This window comes from Eschrichtius robustus, chromosome 19, assembly GCF_028021215.1.
Source record: "Eschrichtius robustus isolate mEscRob2 chromosome 19, mEscRob2.pri, whole genome shotgun sequence".
NCBI lineage: Eukaryota > Metazoa > Chordata > Mammalia > Artiodactyla > Eschrichtiidae > Eschrichtius > Eschrichtius robustus.
The window spans coordinates 63,009,566-63,033,891 of NC_090842.1; the positions used below are offsets into that span (position 1 = coordinate 63,009,566).

The 24,326-nt window shown below is 58.2% G+C and overlaps 2 protein-coding genes across 3 annotated transcripts; one reads left to right on the forward strand and one right to left on the reverse strand.

Annotated features, from left to right (window-relative positions):
* Positions 1–3,908: 3,908 nt before the first annotated feature.
* RRAS (RAS related) lies at positions 3,909–8,051 on the reverse strand. Its single transcript, XM_068527864.1, has 6 exons — positions 7,864–8,051; positions 5,793–5,880; positions 5,575–5,677; positions 5,388–5,496; positions 4,323–4,441; positions 3,909–4,246 (listed from the first exon to the last, which is right to left on the reverse strand). The coding sequence occupies exons 1-6, from the start codon at positions 8,014–8,016 to the stop codon at positions 4,162–4,164; spliced, it is 657 nt and encodes a 218-aa protein (XP_068383965.1). The 5' UTR covers positions 8,017–8,051; the 3' UTR covers positions 3,909–4,161.
* A 1,618-nt stretch (positions 8,052–9,669) lies between these two features.
* Positions 9,670–23,717, forward strand: SCAF1 (SR-related CTD associated factor 1). 2 transcript variants are annotated; one of them, XM_068527862.1, is made up of 11 exons: positions 9,670–9,744; positions 12,430–12,543; positions 12,792–12,849; positions 13,594–13,688; positions 13,997–14,097; positions 14,185–14,300; positions 17,508–20,336; positions 20,983–21,065; positions 21,285–21,503; positions 22,844–22,972; positions 23,279–23,717. In XM_068527862.1, the coding sequence occupies exons 2-11, from the start codon at positions 12,436–12,438 to the stop codon at positions 23,468–23,470; spliced, it is 3,930 nt and encodes a 1,309-aa protein (XP_068383963.1). In that variant the 5' UTR covers positions 9,670–9,744; positions 12,430–12,435; the 3' UTR covers positions 23,471–23,717. The 2 variants fall into 2 exon arrangements, with proteins under 2 accessions (XP_068383963.1, XP_068383964.1); XM_068527863.1 differs by lacking the exon at positions 9,670–9,744 and adding an exon at positions 9,798–10,206.
* Positions 23,718–24,326: the final 609 nt, after the last annotated feature.

Sequence of the window (24,326 nt, forward strand, 5' to 3'; positions counted from 1 at the left end):
GAAGGATCTACTTTTAAGGTGGCTCACTTGTGTGGCTGTTGGCTAGAGGCCTCAGTTCCTTGCCATGTGGACCGCGCCATAGGGTGGCGGTGGCTTGAGAGTCTTCCAGACATGGCAGCTGCTTCCCCCAGAGTGAGTGAGTGAGGGGAGAGAGCAAGGAGGAAGCCACTCAATCTTGATGTCCTAATCTCGGCCATTGTACACCATTGCTTCTGCCACACTCTTCATTAGAGGAGGGTCATTAAGCCCAGCATCCACTCAAGGAGGGGAATCAAGGTCTACTTTGTGAAGGGAAAAGAATATGAATTTGGGGGTGTATTTTTGAACCAGTACAGGCAGTGATGGGTGTTGGGAGTTAACCAGCTTTCTCTTGGCTCCCTGAGATAGGCTTGAGGGTGGGTCTCTGTTCTCAAACCCTGAAACTACAAGGTCACGAGTGGACTGGCATTTTAGAGGTCGGCCTGCAGAGTTGAATGTGGATTTCTGTCTTCTCATGCCTTCTTAGAGTCCTTGAAGAGCTTGTGGAGATTTAGACTCATGGGCTGTTTCTCAGCTCTATTGAGTCAGAACCCATTTTTTAATAAAATCCTGGGAGGATTCTACCATATGTTCAAGTTTGAGGAACAATGTTCTAGAATAAGGGTGTTAAAAATTTGGAGGTTGGGAATTATCTGGTGGTCCAGTGGTTAGGACTCGGTGCTTGGCCTGGGTTCAATCCCTGGTTGGGAAACTAAGATCCTCAAGCTGCACAGTGCAGTCAAAAAAAAAGTGTGGAGGTCAACTGGCGGTCTACTAGAACCCAGCCTATAAGGTAGTGAGTAAGCCGTTGTTCTAGAGCCTGGACACATCCTCAAAGATAGACCATTGGTATTCTTGAACTCTGGAGTTGGCACTGAAGATGGCTGGTCAGTAGGTAAAGACCAAACGTGAGATTTAAGGGTGGATCATCAGGGACTTCCCTGGTGGTGCAGTGGTTAAGACTCCACACTCCCAATGCAGGGGGCTCAGGTTCGATCCCTGGTCAGGCAACTAGATCCCACATGCATGCCGCAACTGAGAGTTTGCATGCCACAACTAAGGAGCCGGCGAGTTGCAACTAAGGAGCCCACCTGCCGCAACTAAGACCCAGTGCAACCAAATAAATATTAAAAAAAAAAAAGGGGGGGGAGCAGATCATCAGCGTTCTAGATTGATTCTCTTCTGGGTGAAACTTGAGGAAGAACCCCTGTTCTAGAACCTTGGGTATTGGCTAGACCATAACCAATGTTATCAATTCTAGAGCCCTGGCTTTACAGAACAGAGGAGTGAAGTAGCATTTGAGGACCGCAAGAGAGTGAATGATGGGCCATTTACTTTCTAGAGTAAAGATGGGTCATTAACGTCCTTGAACTCTGGCCTGTAGCACATCAGGAATGCATCCTCTGAGAGGGAGTGGCATGTTCAAGTCTCTGGACTGGGATGTTATACTGGGGCCAAAGGTTCCAGGATTGTCCCAGGTTAGAGATCCAGGGCAGAAATTGGATGATGTGCTCAGAAAGTGACTTGTGGGGACAATATCATCCCTTTGGGGACAGAATAACCTTGTGGTTGGCCTTTGGAATTCAGTTTACCAAATTTGAATCTCAGCTCCAGCACTGACCAGACAAGTTGGATAACAGCTTCCATCGTCAGCTTTGTCATCTGTAAAATGGGCTTTTGTCAAGACAAAGGAAAACAATTCGTTTGAAGCGCTGTTCAACGCTTAGCTGCTGTTACCCATAGCAGGAGACCCTGGGGGCTTGGTGGAGGTCCAAGAGATGGCAAGAGGGGGTAGAGGCTGAGGACGACAAAGATGGAGAAAGAGAGGGACATTAAGATCCCAAGAGACTTGGAATTTTGACAAGCACTGCCAGGCTCAGGGGAGGGCAGGAACCAGAGACTCACAGGCACACACATAACCTAGGGAGATGCCAACGGGGCCATCCCAGCCTCTTTGCTGTTGTCTGATGAGCTTTGGCATGGTGGTGACTGCAAACCTTCCAAAAATGGCCTGCCAGCTGTCATGTGGGTTTTGTATGTGTGCCTTTTTTAGGGGCAAGCGGTAGCTTTCATCACCTCCTCAGAGTGCCTCTAGGTCCTCTGAGAAACGGGGTGTCCCGGCCAGGAACTTAGCCCCATTAGACAATGCAGAAAAGACTCAGGCCTGCTTGTGGCATGTCAGCGGTGGGACCCTGGGGAGAGAGAAGTTGGCCTGGGACTCGCTGGTTCCCGTTGAGAGCTCCTCACCCCTGGCTGGGGCTTAGGTGGAGAGGTCAGATCTTAACCTGGGAACTGATAAAAAAAAATCCCCGTCCCACAGGGGAGGGCCCCCACTGAACAGAGGTTCTGGGGGCGGTGGGTGGAGGGTGAACGCCGCAGCACAATGTATCTGAGCCACGCTTATTCCCTGGGCGGAAGGTTGAACCCAGGCCAAGGATTCTGTGATAATGAAACCCGGAAAGGGATATTTAGCTAATCATTGTTCTAATCTGGAATACAGAGGGACATTCATGGTTCTGGGGCAGGAGAACAGTGGGGCCTCCGTCATTGCTCCTGGGTACTTAGTACGTCCCAGGCGCTGCTTTCATTCTCTAGTTGCAGATTGGGCTCCTAAAGGCCTCTGGCTCTGGGAAGTGGCTCTGTGGTCAGCCCCTCTTTACAGATGAGAAGACTGAGAAGCACTCGCCCAAAGGCACTCAGATGGGAGGGGGCAGCGCCAGATTTGAACCCAGGCAGCCTGCTGCTGGGGCCACGCAGGGTCGCTGTCTACCCTAGAACCAGGAAGCGGGTTCTGGGGTGGGTGTGAAGGGAATATTTTGGGATTGAGGCCCGGAGATTCTGTTGAGACTGAGCAGATCATTGACTGGTGACAGTTATAAGGTGGAGGCCAGAGTTCCAGGGCACGGGGAAATCTTGGTTGAGATTTCTGGCCTGGTGTGTTGAGTAGGTGTTGGAGTTCAAAGATGGCCTGTCAGACGGGCCTGGGAGATAGGGGAGTGGTGGTCTCCAGTTCCGGCTCCAGCCTTCCAGGTTAGCAACTAGAGTACAGAATTGGGGGTCCTGATTCTCAAATTGAAGTGTGTTGTCACCTTATATGCGGTGGCCTTAAGATGCCCCACACTTCAGGCCCCCCCGGGAGAGAGGCTCAAATGGGGTGCGTCCACACCGGCCTCCAGTTGAATTCAGGGTTTAGACTCAGATGTCAGCCCAACTGAGAACTTTCTAGAACAGAACTTGCCAGTCGGCTGCTTGGACACCATTCAGCCCACCTGTCCCTTCTCCCTCCTGCAGCCAAAATGCCTTTCTCAATATACACTGGAGGTGGGAAGCAGGTGGGCAGGGTTTGTAGCAGTTGCTGCCTCTCTCCGAGATCCTGGAACCTCCTAGAACACCACTGTCCCATAGACCTTTCTGCAATAAGGAGAATTTTGTGTATTTGCCCTGCCCGTTCGGGTAGCTGCTGAGCCACGTGTGAATACTGAGCTCTTGAAATGTGGCTAGTGTGATTCAGGAACTGAGTTTTAAAATTTTATTTAAGTTAAATTTAAATAGCCACATGTAGCTTCCGGCTGCCAGACTGAAAGGTGCAGTTCTAGAGCTTTCCGGAGGTGGTGGGGGGGAATGTTTTTTTCAAACGTTAGTACTTTGTTAGTACTGGGCACTGGGGAAACAGAAAAGGGTGCAATCGTGCTGTTGGAGTGGAAGTGGGGGTCCAGAGGCCTGGCTCGGCTAGTTCTGTGTATCCCCTGTCCCTCCCCCAAGCAAAGGGTCCTAGATCCAATGGTTCTCGGTGTATGGTTCTCCGTGGAGCGAGGCTTTAGCGTGTCTGCGCAGCCTGAGTTCACTCACCTCCCCTGCCCTTTTCCCTTTTTAAAAAGCACCTCCTGACATTGGCAGTGATGTTTTATTTCTCTGGGGGAGGGGAGTTATATACAGCAGTGACCCAGACGCCCGGGAGCCCTCACCCTGGGGCTCAGGTGGGGGAAGGAGGCGGTGGCAGAAGGCACACAGTGGTGATGGCCCCTGGAGGGGGCCAGGAATCACGGGTGGGAGTGTAGTGTTCCTGGGAGACCCAGATGGGGAAAGAAGCTCGGCGAGGGCAGCTGGTCCCGAGAGCTCGTGCCGGTTGCTCCTCTCCCGTCCCTACAGGAGGGCGCAGGGGCAACCCCCGTCCTTCTTCCTGGGGGCGCTGGGCGGGCAGGGCGGGAGCTCTTGTTCCTGGTACTTCCTGCGGGAAGAGGCTGGTGAGTTTGGACCGCAGGGAGCAGGGTGGTGGAGGACGACGGCAAGGGGGCACTGCTCACCGGACAGCCCGCACCAGCTGCTCGAAGGCCTCGTCCACATTGAGGCGCAGTTTGGCCGAGGCCTCAAAGTAGGCCACGTGGTGGGAGGCGCTGAAGGTGGAGGCTTCGGATCGGGGAACCTGGGGCATGGGACATGGAGGAGTCAGGTCCCTGCATTCAAGGCTGGTCCCAGGGACTTCCCTGGTGGTCCAGTGGTTAAGGCTCTTCGCTCCCAATGCAGGGGGCCCGGGTTCCATCCCTGGTCGGGGAACTAAGATCCCACATGCCGCCTGGTGCCGCCCAAAAGGCTGGTACCAGCTGGGGGAGGCAGAAAGACACACTGTGTGCTCTAACTGGGGTTACATACTGTGAGGGCCCAAGAGAAGAGGAAGAAGTCCAGGAAGGTCCTGGCGGAGATGCCCAGGGGGTTAGCTGGGTGCCATCTAAGTAAGGAGTCAGGGAAGGCTCCAGAGACCTTCTGCAACCGAGTTGTCAGAGAAACAGAAAAGTCAGGGTGTTCCCAGCAGAGGCCCAAGCAAAGTCCCAAAGGGTGGAAATCCCCAAAGGCTTAATCAAAAAGACGAGTTCTGTGTGGAAATCACACAGTCTGTGTGTATAGGGAAATGGTGAGAACAGAGAAAGGAAAGGACAAGATCATGGAGGGCATCAAGGGCCAGGTGGAAGAGCTGGGGTGCTGGGGAGCCATGGGAGGGCTGTGAGCAGGGGAGGGGCAGCCAGAGTGAGAGGTTGACAGGAGGGGAGAAACAGGAGGCTGAGGCCAGGGTCTAGGTAGGAACAAGAGGAGGGGACAGGACAGAACACTGGGGCTGGTTGACCCTGGGGGAGGTGCCCTTTTTTCCATCCAGCCACCTCTCCTGAGAACACCTGTGTGCAACGCTGTGGACTCAGAAGGTCCAAGGTGGGGCAACACGTCTAGTGGGGGTGTGACAACGGACCAAGGGAGCCAGAGGAGGATCCTGACATGAGGAGTCTGAGGAGGTGCACCAGAAGGAGCCTCCCAGACTGAGATGGGGTCCAGTCGGCGGCGGCCGGGGGGTGGGGTGGGGGTGGGTGGGTGTCCCAGACCTGGCGCTGTGTCTCCAGATCTGCCTTGTTCCCGACCAACACGATGGGGAAGTCATCTCGGTCCTTGACTCGGAGGATCTGCGTGAAGAGCTTGCCCACCTCGTTGAAACTGCGGATGAAGCCAGAGGTCCAGACAACTGCTCACCCCCAGCGCCCCCCCCTGCTCCCCACCCCCCATCACTCTCACCTCTGCCGGTCGTTAATGGCAAACACCAGCAGGAAGCCATGGCCGGCGCGCATGTACTGCTCCCGCATAGCACCGAACTCCTCCTGGCCGGCGGTGTCCAGGACTGCAGGGAGGGGAGAGGGGCCTCTGTGGGGACGAGGCTCCCTCCAGCCACCCCCCTCCCCCCAAGCCTTCAGCCCTGCCACTCCTCCTCCCACCATCTCCCCTGCCGCCCTCACTGTCTAGGCGGGCTGGGACGCCATCCACCATGCAGATCTTCGTGTAGGAGTCTTCAATAGTGGGGTCGTAGTCAGACACGAAGTAGGACTGGTGGGGTGGGAAGAGGACACCTTTACTGCAGTGTCCCAGCAGAGGTGATGTAGCCCTGCCTCTGAGCCCCGACTTTCTTGGCCCCCCTCCTTCTGGGTCTCTTCCCCTCTTTTGAGTCTGTCTCCCTCTCTCTGGGTCTCTGTCCCTTCCCATGGCCCTCCCCAGGCTCCTCTCTCTGTCTCCTGGTCCTGTTTTTCTGGTATAAAGTACATTTCCCACATCACGATTACAATCCTGGCTATGTGGCATTGAACGAATCACTTCCCCTCTCTGAACCTCAGTTTTCTCATTTGGAAAATGAGGATAAAAATAGCACTAGGCTTAATCCACTGTTCGTGAGATTCAGGGAAAATCCCTGTTCAGTATTTAATATATCCCCTGGGCATAGTAGGTGCTCAGTTATTGAGAGCCACTGTTGCCCAGAATATCTGCCTGTCTATAGCTCTCCCTCCTCCTCCTCTTTCTCTTCCCTCTTTTTTTTCTTTTTCTTCCTCCTCCTCCTCCTCCTCCTCCCCCTCCCCCTCCTCCTCCCCCTCCCCCTCCTCCTCTTCGGTCAGCTTCCAGTGTCTCCTCCCAGGGGAAGGTCCCGGTTCCAATACGGCTGCGGAGAAGCTGCCCCGCCCGCAGGCCGGGCCCCTCCCTTCCTGCCCGGGTCCCGCCCGCCTCCAGCCAGGCTTTGGGCCAGCTTTGGGTCTGCCCCTGGGTGCAAGGGGCCCAGGGCTGGGGCCTTTCTCTACACAGACAGGGGCTCCCTTGCAGGTGCTGGCTGGGGTCTCTTGAGCGGGGGGCTCTGCGGTAGCATCTCAGTAGCGGACACCTTTCTAGGGTTTTTCTGAGGTGGGAGGATTTCCCTGGGGAATGGGGTGGAAGTTTCCTGGGCAGGGGTGGATTCTCAGGAAAGAAGTGGTGACTTGGCAGCTGGGGGTCTGCAGGCTGCATCCTGCCTGTTAGGGGGGGTGCTTGGTGAGGGAGGGTGTAGGGACCTGGCCCTGGGGGGATTAGGGGTGTATCTGCAAAGTACATCAGGAGAAGCTCAGGGGTGAAAACTGGGGGCTCGGGAGCATTTGGGAGGTTTGTCATAGACTATAGAGTCCAGAGAATCTTAAAGACCCTGAGATGCATTTAAGATATCAGAGAAACTCCCAAGGAGCAGGTCTTTCTAGGGGTGTCAAGAATCTGGGGACTTACTCCATGGAGATGATTTGGGGGCTAGCCAGAGTTTCAGAGAGGGGCTAGGGGAATCGGAGTGGAGGAAAACTCAAGATGGAGGAGTGGTGCGTTTTCCTTGGGGAAGGGTGGGGGTCTGGGTCTGGTGGGATAGGGGATCCTCAGAACTTGGGGTCTTAGAGTTCTCTGGAATGGCCAAGGGGCAGGATCTTTTTGAAATCTCTCAGGTCTGAGGGTGCCTCTCTCAGGACTGGGTGGTCCTAGATGGGCCTCAGGGGCAAAGCCTGGGCATAATTTCCAGTTTCTGGGGGAGGTCCCTGAAGGGGCTAAGCATCCAGACTGGGGGAATCTCAAGGGCATCGGGCACAGGCATTCTCTCAGTTAGGTTCTGGGTGGCTCAGAGGGGAAGTTTGGGTCTGCGATTTGGGGGAGATGGTGCTTAAGGTTGGGGGGAGGCGGCACCTAGGGGGGTGGGGGCCCATGAGAGTGCTTAGGGTCTGGATGGGGTGACTCTTCTGGATTTAGGGTGCTCCCAGGAGGCACCCACGGTCAGGTCAGTAGGGAAGCGGGGTCTTGGGTACTGGGGGTAGGGGAGGTGGGTCTCAAGATACAAGTACAGGAGGAATGTCCCTCATGTAGTGGGTGGAGGCCCTGAGGGCCTCAGGGTCACATCTGAGGGGGACTTTTTTAAGATTAGAAGGCCTCACAGGAGGGTATCAGTGATGGATCGAGGGGAAACCGGGGTCTCAGGGATCCCGCAAAGGGCTCAGTTCTGGGTCCCGGGGGCACCCCCCCGGGGTGAGGGCCCACTACCTGGATGAACTGGATGGTCAGCGCGCTCTTGCCCACGCCGCCGCCGCCCACGACCACCAGCTTGTGTGTCTCGCTGGGTGGGGGGTCCCCGGGCCCCGGCCCCCCGCCCCGGGGCCGCCCCCGCCCTGTCCCGGACGCCGCCCCGCTGCTCATGTCGCCACCGCTGCCGCTGCCGCCGCTACCGCCTGGGGGGGAACCGGGCGGGGCCTAGGGGCGGGCCACGCTAATAAGGCTACTGCATAATCATGAACTCCAGCAAGAAGGGCTAGTATCTCGGGACACTTAAGAAGGAGGCAAGGCCAGGGAAAAGGAGGAGCTATGATAATAAGGGTAGGGGAAAGGCGTTCGCTGAGAAGGGGAATTCCAAATGGGGCGGGGACACGCTAGTAAGAGAACTGGGCTCACCCCGAGCGGCGCCACGCGCTCTCGGCTGGCCGGCCGTCTGGGGGCGGGGCTATGCTAATAAGATCTCATTCTCTCGGCGGATGGGTCGGGAAGATAGCTCGGGGTGGGGCTATGCAAATGACGAGCCCTGTGATGCAGTTTCTCAGGGCACCTTCTCCGAGGCCTTGTTCCAGTAGGCGGAGCTAGCGGACTCGCGCGCGGCCGTATATAGGCGCTCTCCGAGAAAGGAGCAAGTCCTGAGGGCAAGCTCAACCTCCGTCCTGGGATCCTAGCCAAGCTCCCGACCCGGGCGTCTGGGCTGGATGCTGGAGGCTCCGCCCGCTAAGGGACCCAGGCTTCCGGTTCCCGCTGTCCCAGCCAAGCGGAAGACAGACTGGGAGGGAAGATGGGGCCCTGGAGGGGGGACAGCGGGTAACTGGGCAGGGAGGGGCCGTGAGATCACTGCATTCCTAATCCATGAGCCAGTTCGCCCAAGCCGGGATGCCTGGATTATGAAGGGTCTAGGGTCAGGATTTCTGGGTCTTGAAGGAGGAGGAAGCTGAGAGCCCAGACTCCTAGGAGTACCTAGGGGAGAATAGGGCTGGAGGCTTGGACTCGTGGGACCCCAGAAGGAGGGGACCTGGGGGTCCTTACTACTAGGTTCGGTAAAGGAGGGAAGCTGAGGGCCCAGACTCTTGGATCCAGAGGTTGGAGGGGCTGGGGACCCAAAATTCTGGATCCGAGGGAGTTAGGGAGGGGAACCCGAACACTCGGGTTAGTGTAAGGTAGTTGTTTGAGACCAGGAATGGTCTGAGGATGGCTTGAGGGCCCGACTCCTGGATTTAACAGGAAGGAGGGCTCGGCTTCTGAGTCCCAGGGAGGAGGGAAATGTGAGTCCGGACTCCTGTGTTCTGAGTGAGAGGAATCGGAATTTGGACATTTCTGTCCTAAATGAGGAGGAAGCTGTACGGCCGGGCTCCTTGGTTCTAAATTTAGAGAGAAATTGGTATCGGGATTGTGGGATCCCTAGAATGTGGGCGGGGCAACTCCCTGTCTGTCCTGTTTTTTTTTTTTCCTACGCCCCACTCCGCGGAACTACAACTCCCTCGCATCTGTCACGCTGACCGCTCTTTCCGTCACTTCCTTTTCCGCCGCTCTTTCCGCGCGCGTGCTGGGTACTTTGGAGCCTAATCGCGGCCTACCGCAACCCCGCCCACTTCACCCCTCACCCCGCTTGCTGTCCCCGCGCGGCGGAGGCGACGCGCGGACTACGCCTCCCGGTGTGCGTCGCGCGCACCCGGCCTATGTGTCCTATTGGCTGCTGGGAAACTGAGTCCGGAGCCTTCCCACCAGCCTTCACGGCACCGTGCTCGGTACTTGAAGTCCCGGCAAGCTCGGCGGTGTTTTAGCTCCACCCCTCTCCTCCCTCTGCTCGCGAGCCCCGCCCCAGCCCGCCCCGCCCCGCGCCGGGGCCGGAGCCGCAGCCCGAGCGGCGGGGTAAGATGGCGGCGGCGGTCCGGGCCGCGGGGCTCGGGCCTATCGGGGTGGGCGGGGCGGAGTCGGGTCGCTAGTTGTCCCGGGGTCCTCCCGGCACGCCACAGGGCCTGGAGGGCTTAGCGGGGCGGCCTCGGGCCTGGTAGCGGCGGCGGCGCCTGGCGCCGAGCGGGGGGCCTTCTGAAGGCCCCGGGACGCGTCTGTGGTGCCGGGGGGCATCTACGGGGCGTCCCCGAGAGGATTGGGGGCGTCCACAGGGCCTGGACTGAGACTAAGCCTGCTTTCCATCATATAGCTGGCTTGGGTCATTTTTGTAGGCACTGTTGATCGTCTTTATGAGCTGACCGGAGGCTAGGGTCTGTTTAGAGGGTTCTGGGGCCATCTTGAGATCTTGAGATATGTCCCGGGGTGAAGGAGATCTGCAAGAGCTGGGGAGTATCTGCAGAGCCAACTATAGCGCCTAGGGTATGTCTGTTAGGGCTGGGAAGTGTCTACATGGGCTGACCTGAGGATGCGGCTCACCTACAGGGGTCTGGGGCCATATAGCTGGGCCTGGAAGAACTGTTCCAGGGCTAGGAAGTCCTTTATAGCTACCCAGAGGAGCGGGATGTACCCACGAAGGGAGAGAGGCAAATACTGAGATGTTCTGAGAGGCCTGGATGGGTCTCCAGCTGTCTGGGGAGTGTCTAATCTGGGTGACAGGAGGCTGGGGGCACTTAGAAGGACCTGGAACCATCTAGGTGGCTTTGAGTGTGACTGCAAATTCGAATGCCTTGGGGGGGGGCCGTATAATTGCGTGGAGATAAGACAATGAAGAGTATTGGAAAATTTGCCCAGCTGTATTGTACTTGCCCTTAGAAAGTAATTCAAATGCACAATGTTGAAAAATTCTGCGTGGCCCTGGGGCTACAGAGAGAGTTAGAATCAGTCCTCCTTGGTCTGGGAAAGTCTATAGGATCGGCTAGACTCATCTAGTGCTGTGCTTTTCAAACTCTTTTGACCTTGATCTACAGTGAGAAATACATTTTTTCATTGAGACCCAGTGTACACCGTCATATGAATTTCATACCCAAGTCCCATTAATTAGTATTTCCATTTACTTGTGATGTATTGTGAAGAATCTTCTACTGTGTTCGATTTGCTTTGATAACAAGCTATTTGTGAAGCACTGAACTATCAAGTCTATAGTTTGGGAAACTGATCTAGAGGGACCTAGCAGCGTCTGCAGAGGCTTCTCAGGTCTAAAAGACCTAAGGAGCCAGGGGTGTGTCTGCAAAGCCTGGGGCATGTGTGAATGGGCAAGGGAGGATGTTCATTCTACAGAGGGTTTGGGGCTCTGTGGGTCTGTAGTCAGCACATCTTGATTAAGCTTCTCTTATGTGACAGACGCTGTTCTACATAGCGTGTGCTCCCCCCACCCCCACCCAGGTGCCCAGGTGCCGGAGAGCAGCCCCAGGGCTGGGAACTGTCCACAGGGGCTTATCAGGGTGAGAGTTGTCTATGGGAGTTTGGGAAGGAACTGCAGGCTCTTAGAGAGCCAGGAGGCAGCATGGGAGAGCTTTCTGAAAATCTGGTACGAGGGAGACCAGGACCGAGATTTTTTTTTTTTTTTTTGGCAGGTATGCAACCGAGGGTGTAGGGGAGACCGAAGTAAGGGAAACCTGGGCGTTAAAGGCCGATGATAATTATTGTTACTCTGTATAGCCGGCTTGGGCTGTTAACTCTGTGTCAGGAGTCGGTCTCCTTTCAATTCTCACAGCCTTTCTCTGACTTAGATACTCCTATTGGGCCCACTTAGAGCTAAGCACACGGAGTTGAGGGTTAGGGGTTTTGAAGCTTTCTAGGAACTGTGGGACCAGATATTTATTGTCTTCAGAGTAGGAGATTTGACAGTTGCAGGGAAGCCTACAGCTGAAATCTTCGTATTTTCTGAAGCCCTAATCAAGACCCCCATCAGTCTGAAGAGTGATTTTTCACCTTCTGTATAACCTGAGAATTTCTGTGACATGGCGAAGCCTTGAGCCGCGCTTCCACACAAGGGGCAGACAGGTGATCGAGGGTGTTCCCTGCGGCGTCTGGTGGACAGCATTCCTGAAGTTCATGTTTTCGTTTTCAAAGTGGTGTACTGGTTTTGTAGCTCATTCTATTATAGTTCCATCTTCTGTGTGTAAATACATTTTGTTGGGTCCCTCACCATTGAGGAGAATCGACGCTTTAGGAAGTGGCGTGGTGTTTGAGGCGCACCCAGCACACTGGCACGTATCTCGGTTTGGGAAGGGTGGGTTTATGAGACTTCTTGATGCGGTGTTTGAAATGACAACTCAACAGAAAAGAGTCTTGGCTCCCGTGAAGGCGGGCTCCCGTGAGGTCTTAAAGTTTCGTTGTGCAGGAAGGTGCGGGAACTGGGGAGGGGTGTGTGGAAATAGGCCGGGAGGGCCTCTCTTTGGCAGAGGAGGCAACTGAAATTCAGACAAGGGAAGAGAGTTGCTCCAGTCCCTCTAGTGTCTGCACTGGGCCTGGTACTTGCCCGGGCCTGGGATGCGGTGGAGGAGAGGAGGGATGCTGAAGGGGATACAGTGTTGGAGGCCCCTGAGGTCTTCATGTCCGTCCTCTCCTTCCGCCACCTGGCACCACCGTGCCCTGCCCACCAGCCTCTACTCCAGACTCTCCCCCCACCTCCACCACCAGGTGACCATGGAGGAAGAAGATGAGTCTCGAGGGAAGACAGAGGAGTCAGGCGAGGATCGGGGTGACGGTGCGCCAGACAGAGACCCTTCGCTTTCTCCTTCTGCTTTTATCTTGGTGAGGCAGCCAGACGCCTGGGGCCGAGGGAGGGAGGGGCCGGGAGTCCAGATTCCAGGGCCCTGACTCCTGGACCCTTGGGGAAGGAGGGGTTGGGGAGCCGGGACTCTTGGCCTGTCTGTAGGGTTTGAGTCTGGTTGCAGGGGTGTCTGGAATGGCTGTCTCCCAGCAGCAGAGCTTGTGACCTTCTGCATGCATCCCCTGACTGCTCTTTCTTTCCACCCCCTTCACCCTCACCTTTCCTTCAGCGGGCCATTCAGCAGGCTGTGGGAAGTTCCCTGCAGGGGGACCTGCCAAATGATAAAGGTATGACAGCTTCTGGTTCTTCCCAGCCCCCTGCCCCATCTCTGCATTCTTTCTCCTAATCTCATTCATATACGCTTTCCCGAGGCCTCCTGGGTGCCACCCTTGTGCTGGCACAGGGAGCCCAAGATGGGTTGGACTCCATGGCCATCTTGGAAGGGCTCACAGTCTGGCAGAGGGGAGACACAGTCCCAGCACAGAGGTAGCCCGAGGCACCGTGAGAGGGCAGGAGGCCCAGCTAAGCTGGTGTGGAGGGAGATGGGGTCCAGGAAGGGTTCAGCGAGGAGGTGACAGGGGACCTGTGTCTCTAAGGCTGTACGAGCATTGTCTGGTGAAGAGGAAAGCCTGATAGGCGGGGGCGGCACCAGCAGGCACGGAGCACAGGGACCACGTTGCTGGACCGAGTTGTGGGTCTTTGGGGCTGGCGGGCAGAGGATGTTGGTGGGAAGGGAAGCAGGATCGCTCCGTGGGGACTGGGTCACAGCAAGGCTCAAAGGCCAAGCTGACTTGTCTGGACTTCATCCTGAGGGTGGCTGGGAGGACAAATGGGTGAGAGAGTTGGTGCCTCAAAAGGGGGTTGGGAAGTCCTTCTGGGACCCAGGTTGGGAAGCGGTTGGATGGAGGCCGGGAGAGTAGGCAGGAGCTTGGTTCCCTTGTCAAGAGCTAGGCCGGCTCTTTTTCCTCTGCCCAGCAAGGTCTCTGCATCTAGTCCCCTGTCTCCAATCCCCCATGCAAATCTCTCTCCAGATGGTTCTCGGTGTCATGGCCTTCGATGGAGGCGCTGTCGGAGCCCACGTTCAGAGCCCCGTTCCCAGGAATCAGGGGGGACTGACACGGCTTCTGTGAGTAAGGAGAGGGGACTAGGGACCTGGACTTCTGGGGCTGGGGGAGGAAGGTCAGTGGGGCCTGGATCCCTGAAATGGGGAAATGGGGTTGGGACCCAGGCTCCTGGGTCTGGGGTGCTGATCGGGGGCAGTGTCGGAGGCTCTGAGGCCTGGTCCCTTGGGTCCTGGAGGCAGTCAGGTTGAGGAGTCAGTTGGATCCTCGTGTTCTCATAGGGTCTCAGATGTTTGGGTTACTGAGAGCTTAGGGCCTGTGTGGGTCCTCACACGAGCAGGGACAGGGTGGAGCCCCTCCTGGCCTATTCCAGGTGTTGGACGTGGCTGCCGATGGCCTCCTCGCGGGGCTGGTGAGCATCCTGGATCCCCCAGATACCTGGGTTCCCAGCCACCTGGACCTGCGGCCTGGCGAGTGAGTATCTGGGCAGCTGGAGTGGGAGAGGCCCCCGGCGTGGGAGTTGGACGCACCTCTGAGGCTCACTCACCCCCTGTCTTGCAGAAGCGAGGACATGCTGGAGCTGGTGGCCGAGGTCCGAATTGGGGACAGGGATCCAGTCCCTCTTCCCGTACCCAGCCTGCTGCCCCGTGTCAGGGCCTGGAGGACGGGCAAAACGGGTATGTGGGGCCAGGGCTGAGTTGGCAGGCAGTCAGCCTCGGCGTCGCATGAGCGTTAGCTGCCGTTGGTAGTAGTAGCGGTGCTGCGTACGTCATTTAGACAAAATCTGTACTTTCACGTCTTTCTCCTGTTAGACTTCAGTAAAGGCTATATGCACGTGCAGATGTAATTAAAGTTAAAACTGACGTGAGAGCTACCATGTGGGAGCAGTTAGTGTGCGTCCGGGGCTTCTGAATATCAGTGTAACCGCGTTAGGAGTTCGTCTCCCCAGGACGGGGGACTCTCAGTGTCTCCGCCTCCAGGAAGAGAAGAGTCTGAAAGAGGGAAGTCTCTTGCTCGAGGTGGCACAGCCAGTTGCTTAGTGGTGGCCCTGAGCCCGGGGCCTTCTGTGTGTAAAGTGCAAGTTTTTGACTTCTGCGATGTGCACCTGCCGGAGGGAGAGTCTGCTCCCCAGCCCCGCACACGGTGGTAAGCCCCTGAGCAGGGTAGAGCAGAGGGTCTCAACCTCGAAAGGGCATCACAGCCATCACAGAGGACTTGTTAATCCACAGGTCACTAGGCCCACCCCCGGGGTTTCTGACGCAGCAGGCCTGGAGTTGGTAGGGCCCAGGCGTTTGCATTTCTGACTAACTCCCCAGTGATGCTGCTGCTGGTCCCCCGGGACCCTGATGAGACCCCTGGGTTTGGACTTCCCTTCTGCGTGGACATACGTATCTGGGGAGGGGTGAGGGGAGAGGAAGGCGTAGCAGAAGGTCAGCTACGAGCAACTGTTCTGTCAGAGGCTTGCACACCCTCTGAACCAGTTCACGTTTTCCTTGTCCTTTTTTTTTTTTTTTTAAGATTTAACTTTATTTATTTTTGGCTGTGTTGGGTCTTCGCTGCTGCACGCGGGCTTTCTCTAGCTGTGGCGAGCAGGGGGCCACTCTTCACTGCAGTGGTGGCTTCTCCTGTTGGCAGAGCACCGGCTCTAGGCGTGTGGGCTTCAGTAATTGTGGCTCACGGGCTCTAGAGCGCAGGCTCAGTAGTTGTGGCGCACGGGCTTAGTTGCTCCACGGCATGTGGGATCTTCCCAGACCAGGGCTCGAACCTGTGTCCCCTGCATTGGCAGGAGGATTCTTAACCACTGCACCAACAGGGAAGTCCCATCCTTGTCCTTTCTTTTTTCTCACAGATCTGGGGTGACTTACTTATCCTTTAGGCTCAGGGGACATGGTGCCTGGGGCCCACCATACTCTTAGGGGCCCACAAAAGTATTTTCATTTCTTTTATTATTTTTTAAAATTCTATTTATTTATTTTTTATTATTATTATTTTTTTGGCTGCGCCGCATGGCTTGTGGGATCTCAGTTCCCCAACCAGGGACTGAACGGGGCCTCAGCAGTGAAAGCCCAGAATCCTAATGACTAGGCCACCAGGGAACTCCCTCTTCATTTCTTTTACAATCAGAAGCCACAGGGGATAAGTAAACAAGTGGGCGGGACAGGGTTCCAATCAAACGTTATTTACAAAAACAGGTGGTGTGTGGGATTTGGCCCTTGGGCTTTGAGTGATATCCGTAACTGTGTCTGGAACCTAATAGCTGTTTTCAGCAGGACTCCGGGGTTATGTTTTGGGTTTTTGTTGTTGTTGTTGTTTTTAAATATTTATTTATTAATTTTTGCTGTGCCAGGTCTTAGTTGTGGCGTGCGGGATCTTTTTTTCTTTTTTAGTTGCAGCATGAGGACTCTTAGTTGCGGCATGCATGCGGGATATAGTTCCCCGACCAGGGATCAAACCCGGGCCCCCTGCATTGGGAGCACGGAGTCTTACCCACTGGACCACCAGGGAAGTCCCTATGTTTTGTTTTCTTATTCCAAGTTTTTTTTGGTCTTCGTTTGGAAAATATTAAGAATGCAAGAAAAATTCACCTGTAGTCCTTTAAAAAAAACTATTTATAAAGAAGCGGATGTCTCGAGTTTGCAGACTGCTGCAATCTGCAGACTTGGTTTTTGCCTCAGGTGGTGGTAGTAACAGCCCGGGTAGTCAGAGTTCTTGCTCATCAAGTCCTTGAAGGCAGGGATTTTTGTCTCTTGTTTGCAGTTCTATTCTATACCCCAAACCCCGTCTCTCAGACTGATGATCAGAAAAAATGTGTTGAATGAATGAGCAAACTCCCATTTTATAGTTGAGGAAACCAAGGCAGACAGCAGTTGAGTTGCTTGCCCTCGGGCATATTGCGGGAGAGGGCTGGAGCCTGGGATCCGGGTGGGGAGGTGGCTCTGGTGCTGCCTTCTTAGCCCCAGGCTTCCCTGGCACTGTTCACGTGACCATGTCCTTGCTGGGGCAGGATCCTGGCAGTTACATGTTGTTGAGAGAGTGGCCTCTGGACTCTGATGTGTGTGTCTGAATCCTGGCCCCGTCACCCGCCCCGGGGGCAGCCTCGATCAGTTGTCTCCACATGTGTGACTTGTGGTGCTGAGACCGTGGAGTGCTTCGAAAGCAAGGTCTCGGGAGGGCGGACAAAATAACGGAGGACAGCACGATGCCTGGCCCGGTCAGTGATGTCTGAGTCCCAAGCAGATGTCGCCCGTGGGATGGGGCTCATCACAGAGTGACGGGGGCACGGTGAGGACTCGGGCTGTCAGGGCTCGCCAGCTCTGCCACTTTCTGACTCTGGAGAGGGAGTTTCACCTTCGCAGCCTCACATTAGGCCTTCTGTACAAAGGGATAGATTCCCTCAAGAGGCAGCCGGCTCAGCAGGCCAGGGCTTGACCCCTGCAGGTGGTCCTAGGTTGGAACCCTAGCTCTCCCATCCCAGCCTGTGCCTCCTGCGGGAACGTCACTGCTGTCATTGGTCAGGGTGGTCTTGGGCCGCAGGCCAGCTTACGTCTCCGGATATGAGAGTGCGGGCTCGGGGGCCACACTGACCGAGTTTGCATCCTGACTCCCCCTTGCTGACTGTGCTCTAGAGGAAGATGCCACAGCTCTCTGTGCTGCAGTTTCCTCCTGGGACCCCGGGTCGCAGTACCTACAGCGTGCAGCGTAGGTACTGTTGTGAGGAGCATCTTATGTGTTGACACACGTGAAGCACTGGAAGCAGTGCCTGCTGGTGTGGCGAGTGCTGAGCGAGGGGGACCAGCAGATGGGGTGCTGACCTGCCTGCGGGCCCCTCTGCTGCACCGGGACAGGCACCTGACTGCCACCCTGTCTCCACTCTTCCTTTGCAGTTTCTCCACAGTCTCACTCTTCTCGACCCACCTGTGCCCGCCACCTCCTCACCTTGGGCACTGGAGACGGGGGCCCTGCTCCGCCCCCTGCCCCCTCCTCTGCCTCCTCTTCGCCTTCCCCTTCCCCCTCATCATCCTCCCCTTCCCCGCCTCCCCCTCCTCCACCCCCGGCCCCCCCGGCCCCTCCTGCACCCCGGTTTGATATCTATGACCCCTTCCACCCCACCGACGAGGCCTATTCCCCACCGCCTGCTCCAGAGCAGAAGTACGACCCCTTCGAGCCCACTGGCTCCAACCCCAGCTCATCGGCGGGGACCCCCTCACCTGAGGAGGAGGAGGAGGAGGAGGAAGAGGAGGAGGAGGAGGAAGAGGAAGAAGAGGAGGAGGAAGGCCTGTCCCAGAGCATCAGCCGCATCTCAGAGACCCTGGCGGGCATCTACGACGACAACAGCCTGAGCCAGGACTTCCCAGGTGACGAGAGCCCAGGCCCGGACCCCCAGCCCCTGCAGCCGACTCCAGCCCCTGGCACACCGCCCCAGGCCGACTCCACCCGGGCCGACGGAGCCACCCGCCGGCGCGTCTTTGTAGTGGGGACCGAGGCGGAGGCCTGTCGGGAAGGCAAGGTCTCTGTGGAGGTGGTGACGGCCGGTGGCGCCGCCCTCCCGCCCCCTCTGCTGCCACCGGGCGACTCAGAGATTGAGGAGGGCGAGATTGTCCAGCCTGAGGAGGAGCCCAGGATGGCGCTCTCCCTCTTCCGGGCCGGCGGCCGGGCCGCACGACCCCCTCCGGCGGCCCCGGCCCCCCCTGCGGCCCAGCCCCCGCCCCCGCCGCCCGCCCCCCGGGCCCCCGAGGGGGACGACTTTTTGTCTCTGCACGCGGAGTCCGACGGCGAGGGCGCCCTGCAGGTGGACCTGGGGGAGCCGGCCCCCGCCCCGCCCACCGCAGACGCGCGCTGGGGCGGCCTGGACCTGCGCCGCAAGATCCTGACCCAGCGGCGCGAGCGCTACCGGCAGCGCTCGCCCTCCCCGGCCGTCGCCCCCGCCTCCGCTGCCCCCACTGGCCCGCCCACCCGTAAGAAGTCGAGGCGGGAGCGCAAGAGGAGCGGCGGCGAGGCCAAGGAGGCCGCCTCGTCCTCCTCCGGCGCGCAGCCCGCCCCGCCGGCCCCGGCCTCCCCCTGGGACTCCAAGAAGCACCGCTCCCGGGACCGCAAGCCGGGTTCCCACGCCTCGTCGTCCGCCCGCCGCCGCTCGCGGTCCCGCTCCGCCCGCCGCCGCTCTCGGAGCACCGACCGGCGCCGCGGGGGCAGCCGCAGGTCCCGGTCCCGGGAGAAAAGGAGGCGGCGGCGGCGCTCGAACTCCCCGCCCCCGGCCACCTCCTCGTCGTCGTCTTCCAGGCGCGAGCGGCACCGCGGCAAGCACCGGGATGGCGGCGGCAGCAAGAAGAAGAAGAAGCGGTCGCGGTCCCGGGGCGAGAAGCGGTCTGGGGACAGTGAGAAGGGCCCTGCCCCGGCCCAGCCGCCCTCCGGCTCCACCTCCTTGGGCGGAGAGCGCGACAGCCGCCGCCGGGGGGCCGTGCCGCCCTCCATCCAGGACCTCACGGACCACGATCTCTTTGCCATCAAGCGGACCATCACCGTGGGCCGGCTGGACAAGCCTGACCCCCGCGGCCCCTCACCGGCTCCGGCCTCATCGCCCAAGCGCGAGGTCCTATACGACTCCGAGGGACTGAGCGCCGAGGAGCGGGGAGGGAAGAGCAGTGAGAAGGACCGGCGCCGCTCTGGGGCTGCCTCCTCCTCCTCTTCCTCCCGGGAGAAGGGATCGCGGCGGAAGGCACTGGACGGGGGGGATCGGGACCGGGACAGGGACAGAGAGAGGGACAGGGACAGGTCATCCAAGAAGGCCCGGCCCCCCAAGGAGTTGGCGCCCTCCTCAGGGCCCCCGCCAAAGCCACCTGTCAGCAGCGGCTCAGGCTCCTCGTCCTCGTCGTCCTCCTCATCCTCCCGGAAGGTGAAGCTACAGTCCAAGGTGGCCGTGCTGATCCGAGAGGGTGTCAGCAGCACCACACCAGCCAAGGAGGCCACGTCTGCTGGCCTGGGCTCCATCGGAGTCAAGTTCAGCCGAGACCGAGAGAGCCGCTCCCCCTTCCTCAAGCCGGATGAGCGGGCCCCTGCTGAGGTGGCCAAAGCAGCTCAGGGCAGCACCAAGCCCAAAAAGACCAAGGTCAAGGCCAAGGCTGGGGCCAAGAAAGCCAAGGGGACCAAGGGAAAGACCAAGCCATCCAAGACCAGGAAAAAGATCCGCAGCGGTGGGGGCAGCAGCGGAGGCAGCAGTGGCCCTGTGACACTGAAGAAGTCCAAGGCGGATAGCTGCAGCCAGGCGGCGGGAGCCAAAGGGGCCGAGGAGACTTCCTGGTCCGGGGAAGAGCGGGCATCGAAGGCCCCTAGCACCCCGCCCCCCAAGGCGGCCCCTCCACCCCCTGCTCTCACGCCCGATTCACAGACTGTGGATAGCAGCTGCAAGACACCTGAGGTCTCCTTCCTGCCAGAAGAGGCCACTGAGGAGGCTGGAGTCCGAGGTGGGGCAGAGGAGGAGGAAGAGGAAGAAGAGGAGGAGGAGGAGGAGGAGGAGGAGCAGCAGCCGGCCACCACCACGGCCACCAGCACGGCTGCTGCGGCTCCCAGCACCGCCCCTAGTGCGGGGTCCACGGCTGGTGACTCGGGGGCGGAGGATGGGCCAGCCCCCCGTGTCTCCCAGCTGCCCACACTGCCCCCACCCATGCCCTGGAGCCTGCCCGCTGGTGTAGACTGCACTACCAGCGGTGTCCTGGCCTGTGAGTGTTCTCTGGGGGGGGCCGGGGCAGATGAGGGTGGAGAGACAGGATCGGGGAGGTGGTCATGTGGGGACAAACTTGGAGGCAGTGGAGATACCTTGGAAGGGGTGGGTGTAGTGACCAGGACCCGGAGGGCCTCGGGTGGGTGAGGGCCAGTCAGGTTCTGTCCAGAAGGCTCCACGATGTTTGGGTGCACTGGGAGAGCGCTGGGCAGATGGGAGCAGTGGGCAGCCAGTCCAGCAGAGACTGGAGGAGTGGGGTGTGTCCTGGGGTCCACCTAGAGGTAGACTGGGGTAGGCTTGGTGGAGGGACCGGAATGGGGGAGCAGGGAGCAGTGCCCCTTAAGGGATGGCAGGAGCCTTTGCTAGACTGCAGAGGTGGGGAGGGAGGCTACGGGGGCTCGGGACCAACTCGTCACTGTGTGACCCTGGCCACACGCCCACCCCCACACACCTTAAGTCCTAAGAACATACAGGGTGTGGGCTGGTTCTCTTGGTGGCTGAGGCCCCCTTTCCCAGTTATGAGCCTGAGACCTTATAGCCTGTCTGGGGGCCCGGGGTGGGAGGTGGCACGTGGCTGGGTGAGGGTCACCCTCTCCTCGTGCGTCAACTCCCAATCCTTGTCGTCCACTCTCCACCTACCGCAGTGACTGCACTTCTCTTCAAGATGGAAGAAGCCAATCTGGCAAGCCGAGCAAAGGCCCAGGAGCTGATCCAGGCCACCAACCAGGTGGGCTTCCTTGGGGAAGAGTCCCCGCAGCCCCTTCTCTTGTCCCCTGCTCCGGGTTAGGAGAGGAACTTCAGCTCCCAGCAGGCTTTGGGGCAAGGTGTCTGCCGGAAGAGGAGCCTGTTGCCTCTGGGACTGTTGGGAAATCAGGGTGGGAATAGGGGTACATGTTCCGTCCTCCCTGCCACCTCCCTTTGCTTATCCTCCAACCTTTTCCCCCAGATCCTCAGCCACAGGAAGCCCCCCTCAAGTCTGGGGGTGACGCCAGCTCCTGTGCCCACCTCTCTGGGTCTGCCCCCTGGCCCCTCCAGCTACCTGCTCCCTGGCAGCCTCCCCCTGGGGGGCTGTGGCTCTACCCCTCCCACGCCCACTGGGCTGGCTGCAGCGTCTGACAAGAGAGAGGGCAGCAGCAGCTCCGAGGGACGTGGTGACACAGACAAGGTGAACTGGGCTTGGGAGAGGTGGGTTGGTGGTGACAGTTTTGCAGAGAATGCAGGCAGATACTGAGATGCAGGGGCCTGAGGAGAATGCCAGAGACTGATGCCAGCAGATGAGGACTTAGATAAAGCTGAAATCATTAAATTATAAGGAACTAAACTTTCACTTGATTAGATGATTGGGAAAGGGGTGCTAGACAGGTTTTTAAAGAATTTCGTATAGAGATGAGATGCAGGTAGGGAGAAAAAGAAATAGATATGGATATAAACACACGCATATTTATACATATACCTACTACAGTCTACCCTTTGGTCATCTATATCTCTCTCTCTCACCCCTATCTTTTTGTGTAAGGGGGGCTCGGGGTGGTTTACAAACAAAAAATCAAGCATCTGTTCCTGGATGGAGGGAGGAAGAATGGGTGCAGGGCAAACAGGTCCCCCCTCCCCCCACTACATCTGGCTCCTCCTCCTGGGCCTTGGGGCTGTGTACCTTTTGGTTGCATCTGGATGCTGGTCGCTATGGCCCTGTCACCAGATGATGGCGCTGCTCACCCTTTTCGCACCCTACATACAGCGCCAGAAGGAAAGCAGAACAAACCCCCGTGTTATAAGCCCCGTATAAACGGAGGTGGGGCCACAGCTTTGATGTGTACTTGTCCATGGCCTGTGCCATGGGCTGCGGGACAGGGACAGTACAGGCCCTGGGATGAGCAGCAGGTCCCTTTTCCGCCAGTGAGGCTGCCCTGTCTGTTCCCTGCCATTGTCCTCTCTGGCCACATACGAGACGGGTGCAGGCCACAACCCCTTTCTCTTGGCCGCATATTTAGAAACCCACTCCTGTGGGGCTAGGGAGGCCTGAGGAGTCCCCCCGGGGTGTCCGTGGCTCCCGCAGCAGCTCAGTAGCTCACCTGACAGTTGGCATTCTTGTTTCATGGGAGATGTTGGCCCTGAAGTCTGGGGTGTCCTGCCCTTCCTAGGCCTCAGTTTACCTGCCCTCATCTTCTCTGGGATGGTAGGGAACAGCCGCCTGGCTCAGGTCTGTCTCCCTACCAGACTGTAAGGGCAGGGGACACATGGGTCCTGGTCATGGACGCCTGGGACAGCCCAGGGTCCAGCCTGGAGGAGATACTAGTGACATTGAGAGGCCCAGGCCTGGCCTGGGGTCTGGGGCGACTGCAGCAAGGGGAGAACAGGGCAGACCCGAAGCAGGATTTCCACCTCTGGGAGTAGCTGGATGGTCAAGAAGTCTGAGCTGGTGGGCAGGTGAGTGGAGGTAGGGGTTCTGCAGGAACTTACCTGGCCTTTGCTGTCCCTTCTTCCCACTGTTGCCACCCCCGCCAGTATCTGAAGAAGCTGCACACGCAGGAGCGGGCAGTAGAGGAGGTGAAGCTGGCCATCAAGCCGTATTATCAGAAGAAGGACATCACCAAGGAGGAGTACAAGGACATCCTGAGGAAGGCCGTCCACAAGGTGGGGCCCAGAGGGGGCAAGATGCGCAGAGGTGGGGAGAGGATGAGACGGAGTGATGGACGTGAGCAGACAGGCATACAGAGATGGGGAGACAGAGGGGCAGTGGGTCACTCCAGAAGGCGAGAGGGTGACAGGATTGCCTCAAGCCCACCTGGGCCTGTTCTGCTGGCATCAGGGGGACAAGTAGGGACGTTGGCCTGGATCTTGGCAGAGGGGTTCCCATCCCAGTCCCCAGCTGCGCTCAGCAGTCCAGGTGCAGGGGACCCTGGGGGCTGGCGGTGACTGCAGCTGCCCCTTGCCCCGCAGATCTGCCACAGCAAAAGTGGGGAGATCAACCCGGTGAAGGTGAGCAACCTGGTGCGCGCCTACGTCCAACGCTACCGCTACTTCCGCAAGCACGGCCGCAAGCCGGGGGACCCCCCGGGGCCCCCACGGCCGCCCAAGGAGCCGGGACCCCCTGATAAGGGCGGCCCGGGCCTGCCCCTGCCCCCTCTCTGAGATCCCCAGCCGCCCCTTTCTTCCTTCGCTGCCTCTCTGGAATTCTGGACGTATTTATGGCTCTGCCTCCCTACGTCCCTCCCCTGTCAGTGGGATGATTGGGGGAGGGTTGCTGCGGGAAAGAGGAGAGCCCCCTGCCCAGCCCCACTGCCATCTCCCTCGCCCCAAGCCTGTGCCCATCGCCCCTCCCCTCTGTTCGTGCCCCTACCCCAATTTCATTAAAGATTTCATGAAATGTTACCCCTGAGCCCCATGACTTTTAGCCCTTTCTTTTCAGAGTCCAGTTTGGGAAAGGGTTGGGGAGGAGCTTTGGCCCAAGTGTGAGGGTGGTTAGCAGGGAAGTAGACGGTGTGACTTGGGAAAAGTGCATTCCTCTCACTGGGCCTGTTTCTTCGTCTATAAAGTGGGTGTTGTGAGGATTAAGAAAGACGCAGGCGGATGAAGCACTTAGAACCGGACCTGGCACATAGGAAGCCGTTGCTACTGATAAAGAGTGGTGGTGATGGGAGGGAGAGGTCCCTGCCCCACCTGACCAGTGTCTGCCCAGCTCAGGGCCTCTAGGTGCTATTTGTCTAACCTTGGAATTGCCCCAGAAACAGGATCTTTGTCCTCCATTCAGTTGGATTCTCTTTTTATCAGTCCTATGCGGCTGGGGTGATCTAATTGACTCCCCCGAGATGGAGAGGGAAACTAAGGCACAGAGCAGCAAGGGCCACACAGTGAATCAGGGCTGTGCTGGCCTCCATCAGTCCCTGTTACCCAGAACCCAGGCGCGGTGAGGAGAGGTGGGTGCAGCCAGGCTGCGGGGGGAGGGTGGGTTGCGGTTGGGGGTGGGCTCAGAACTCCTTTACAACTG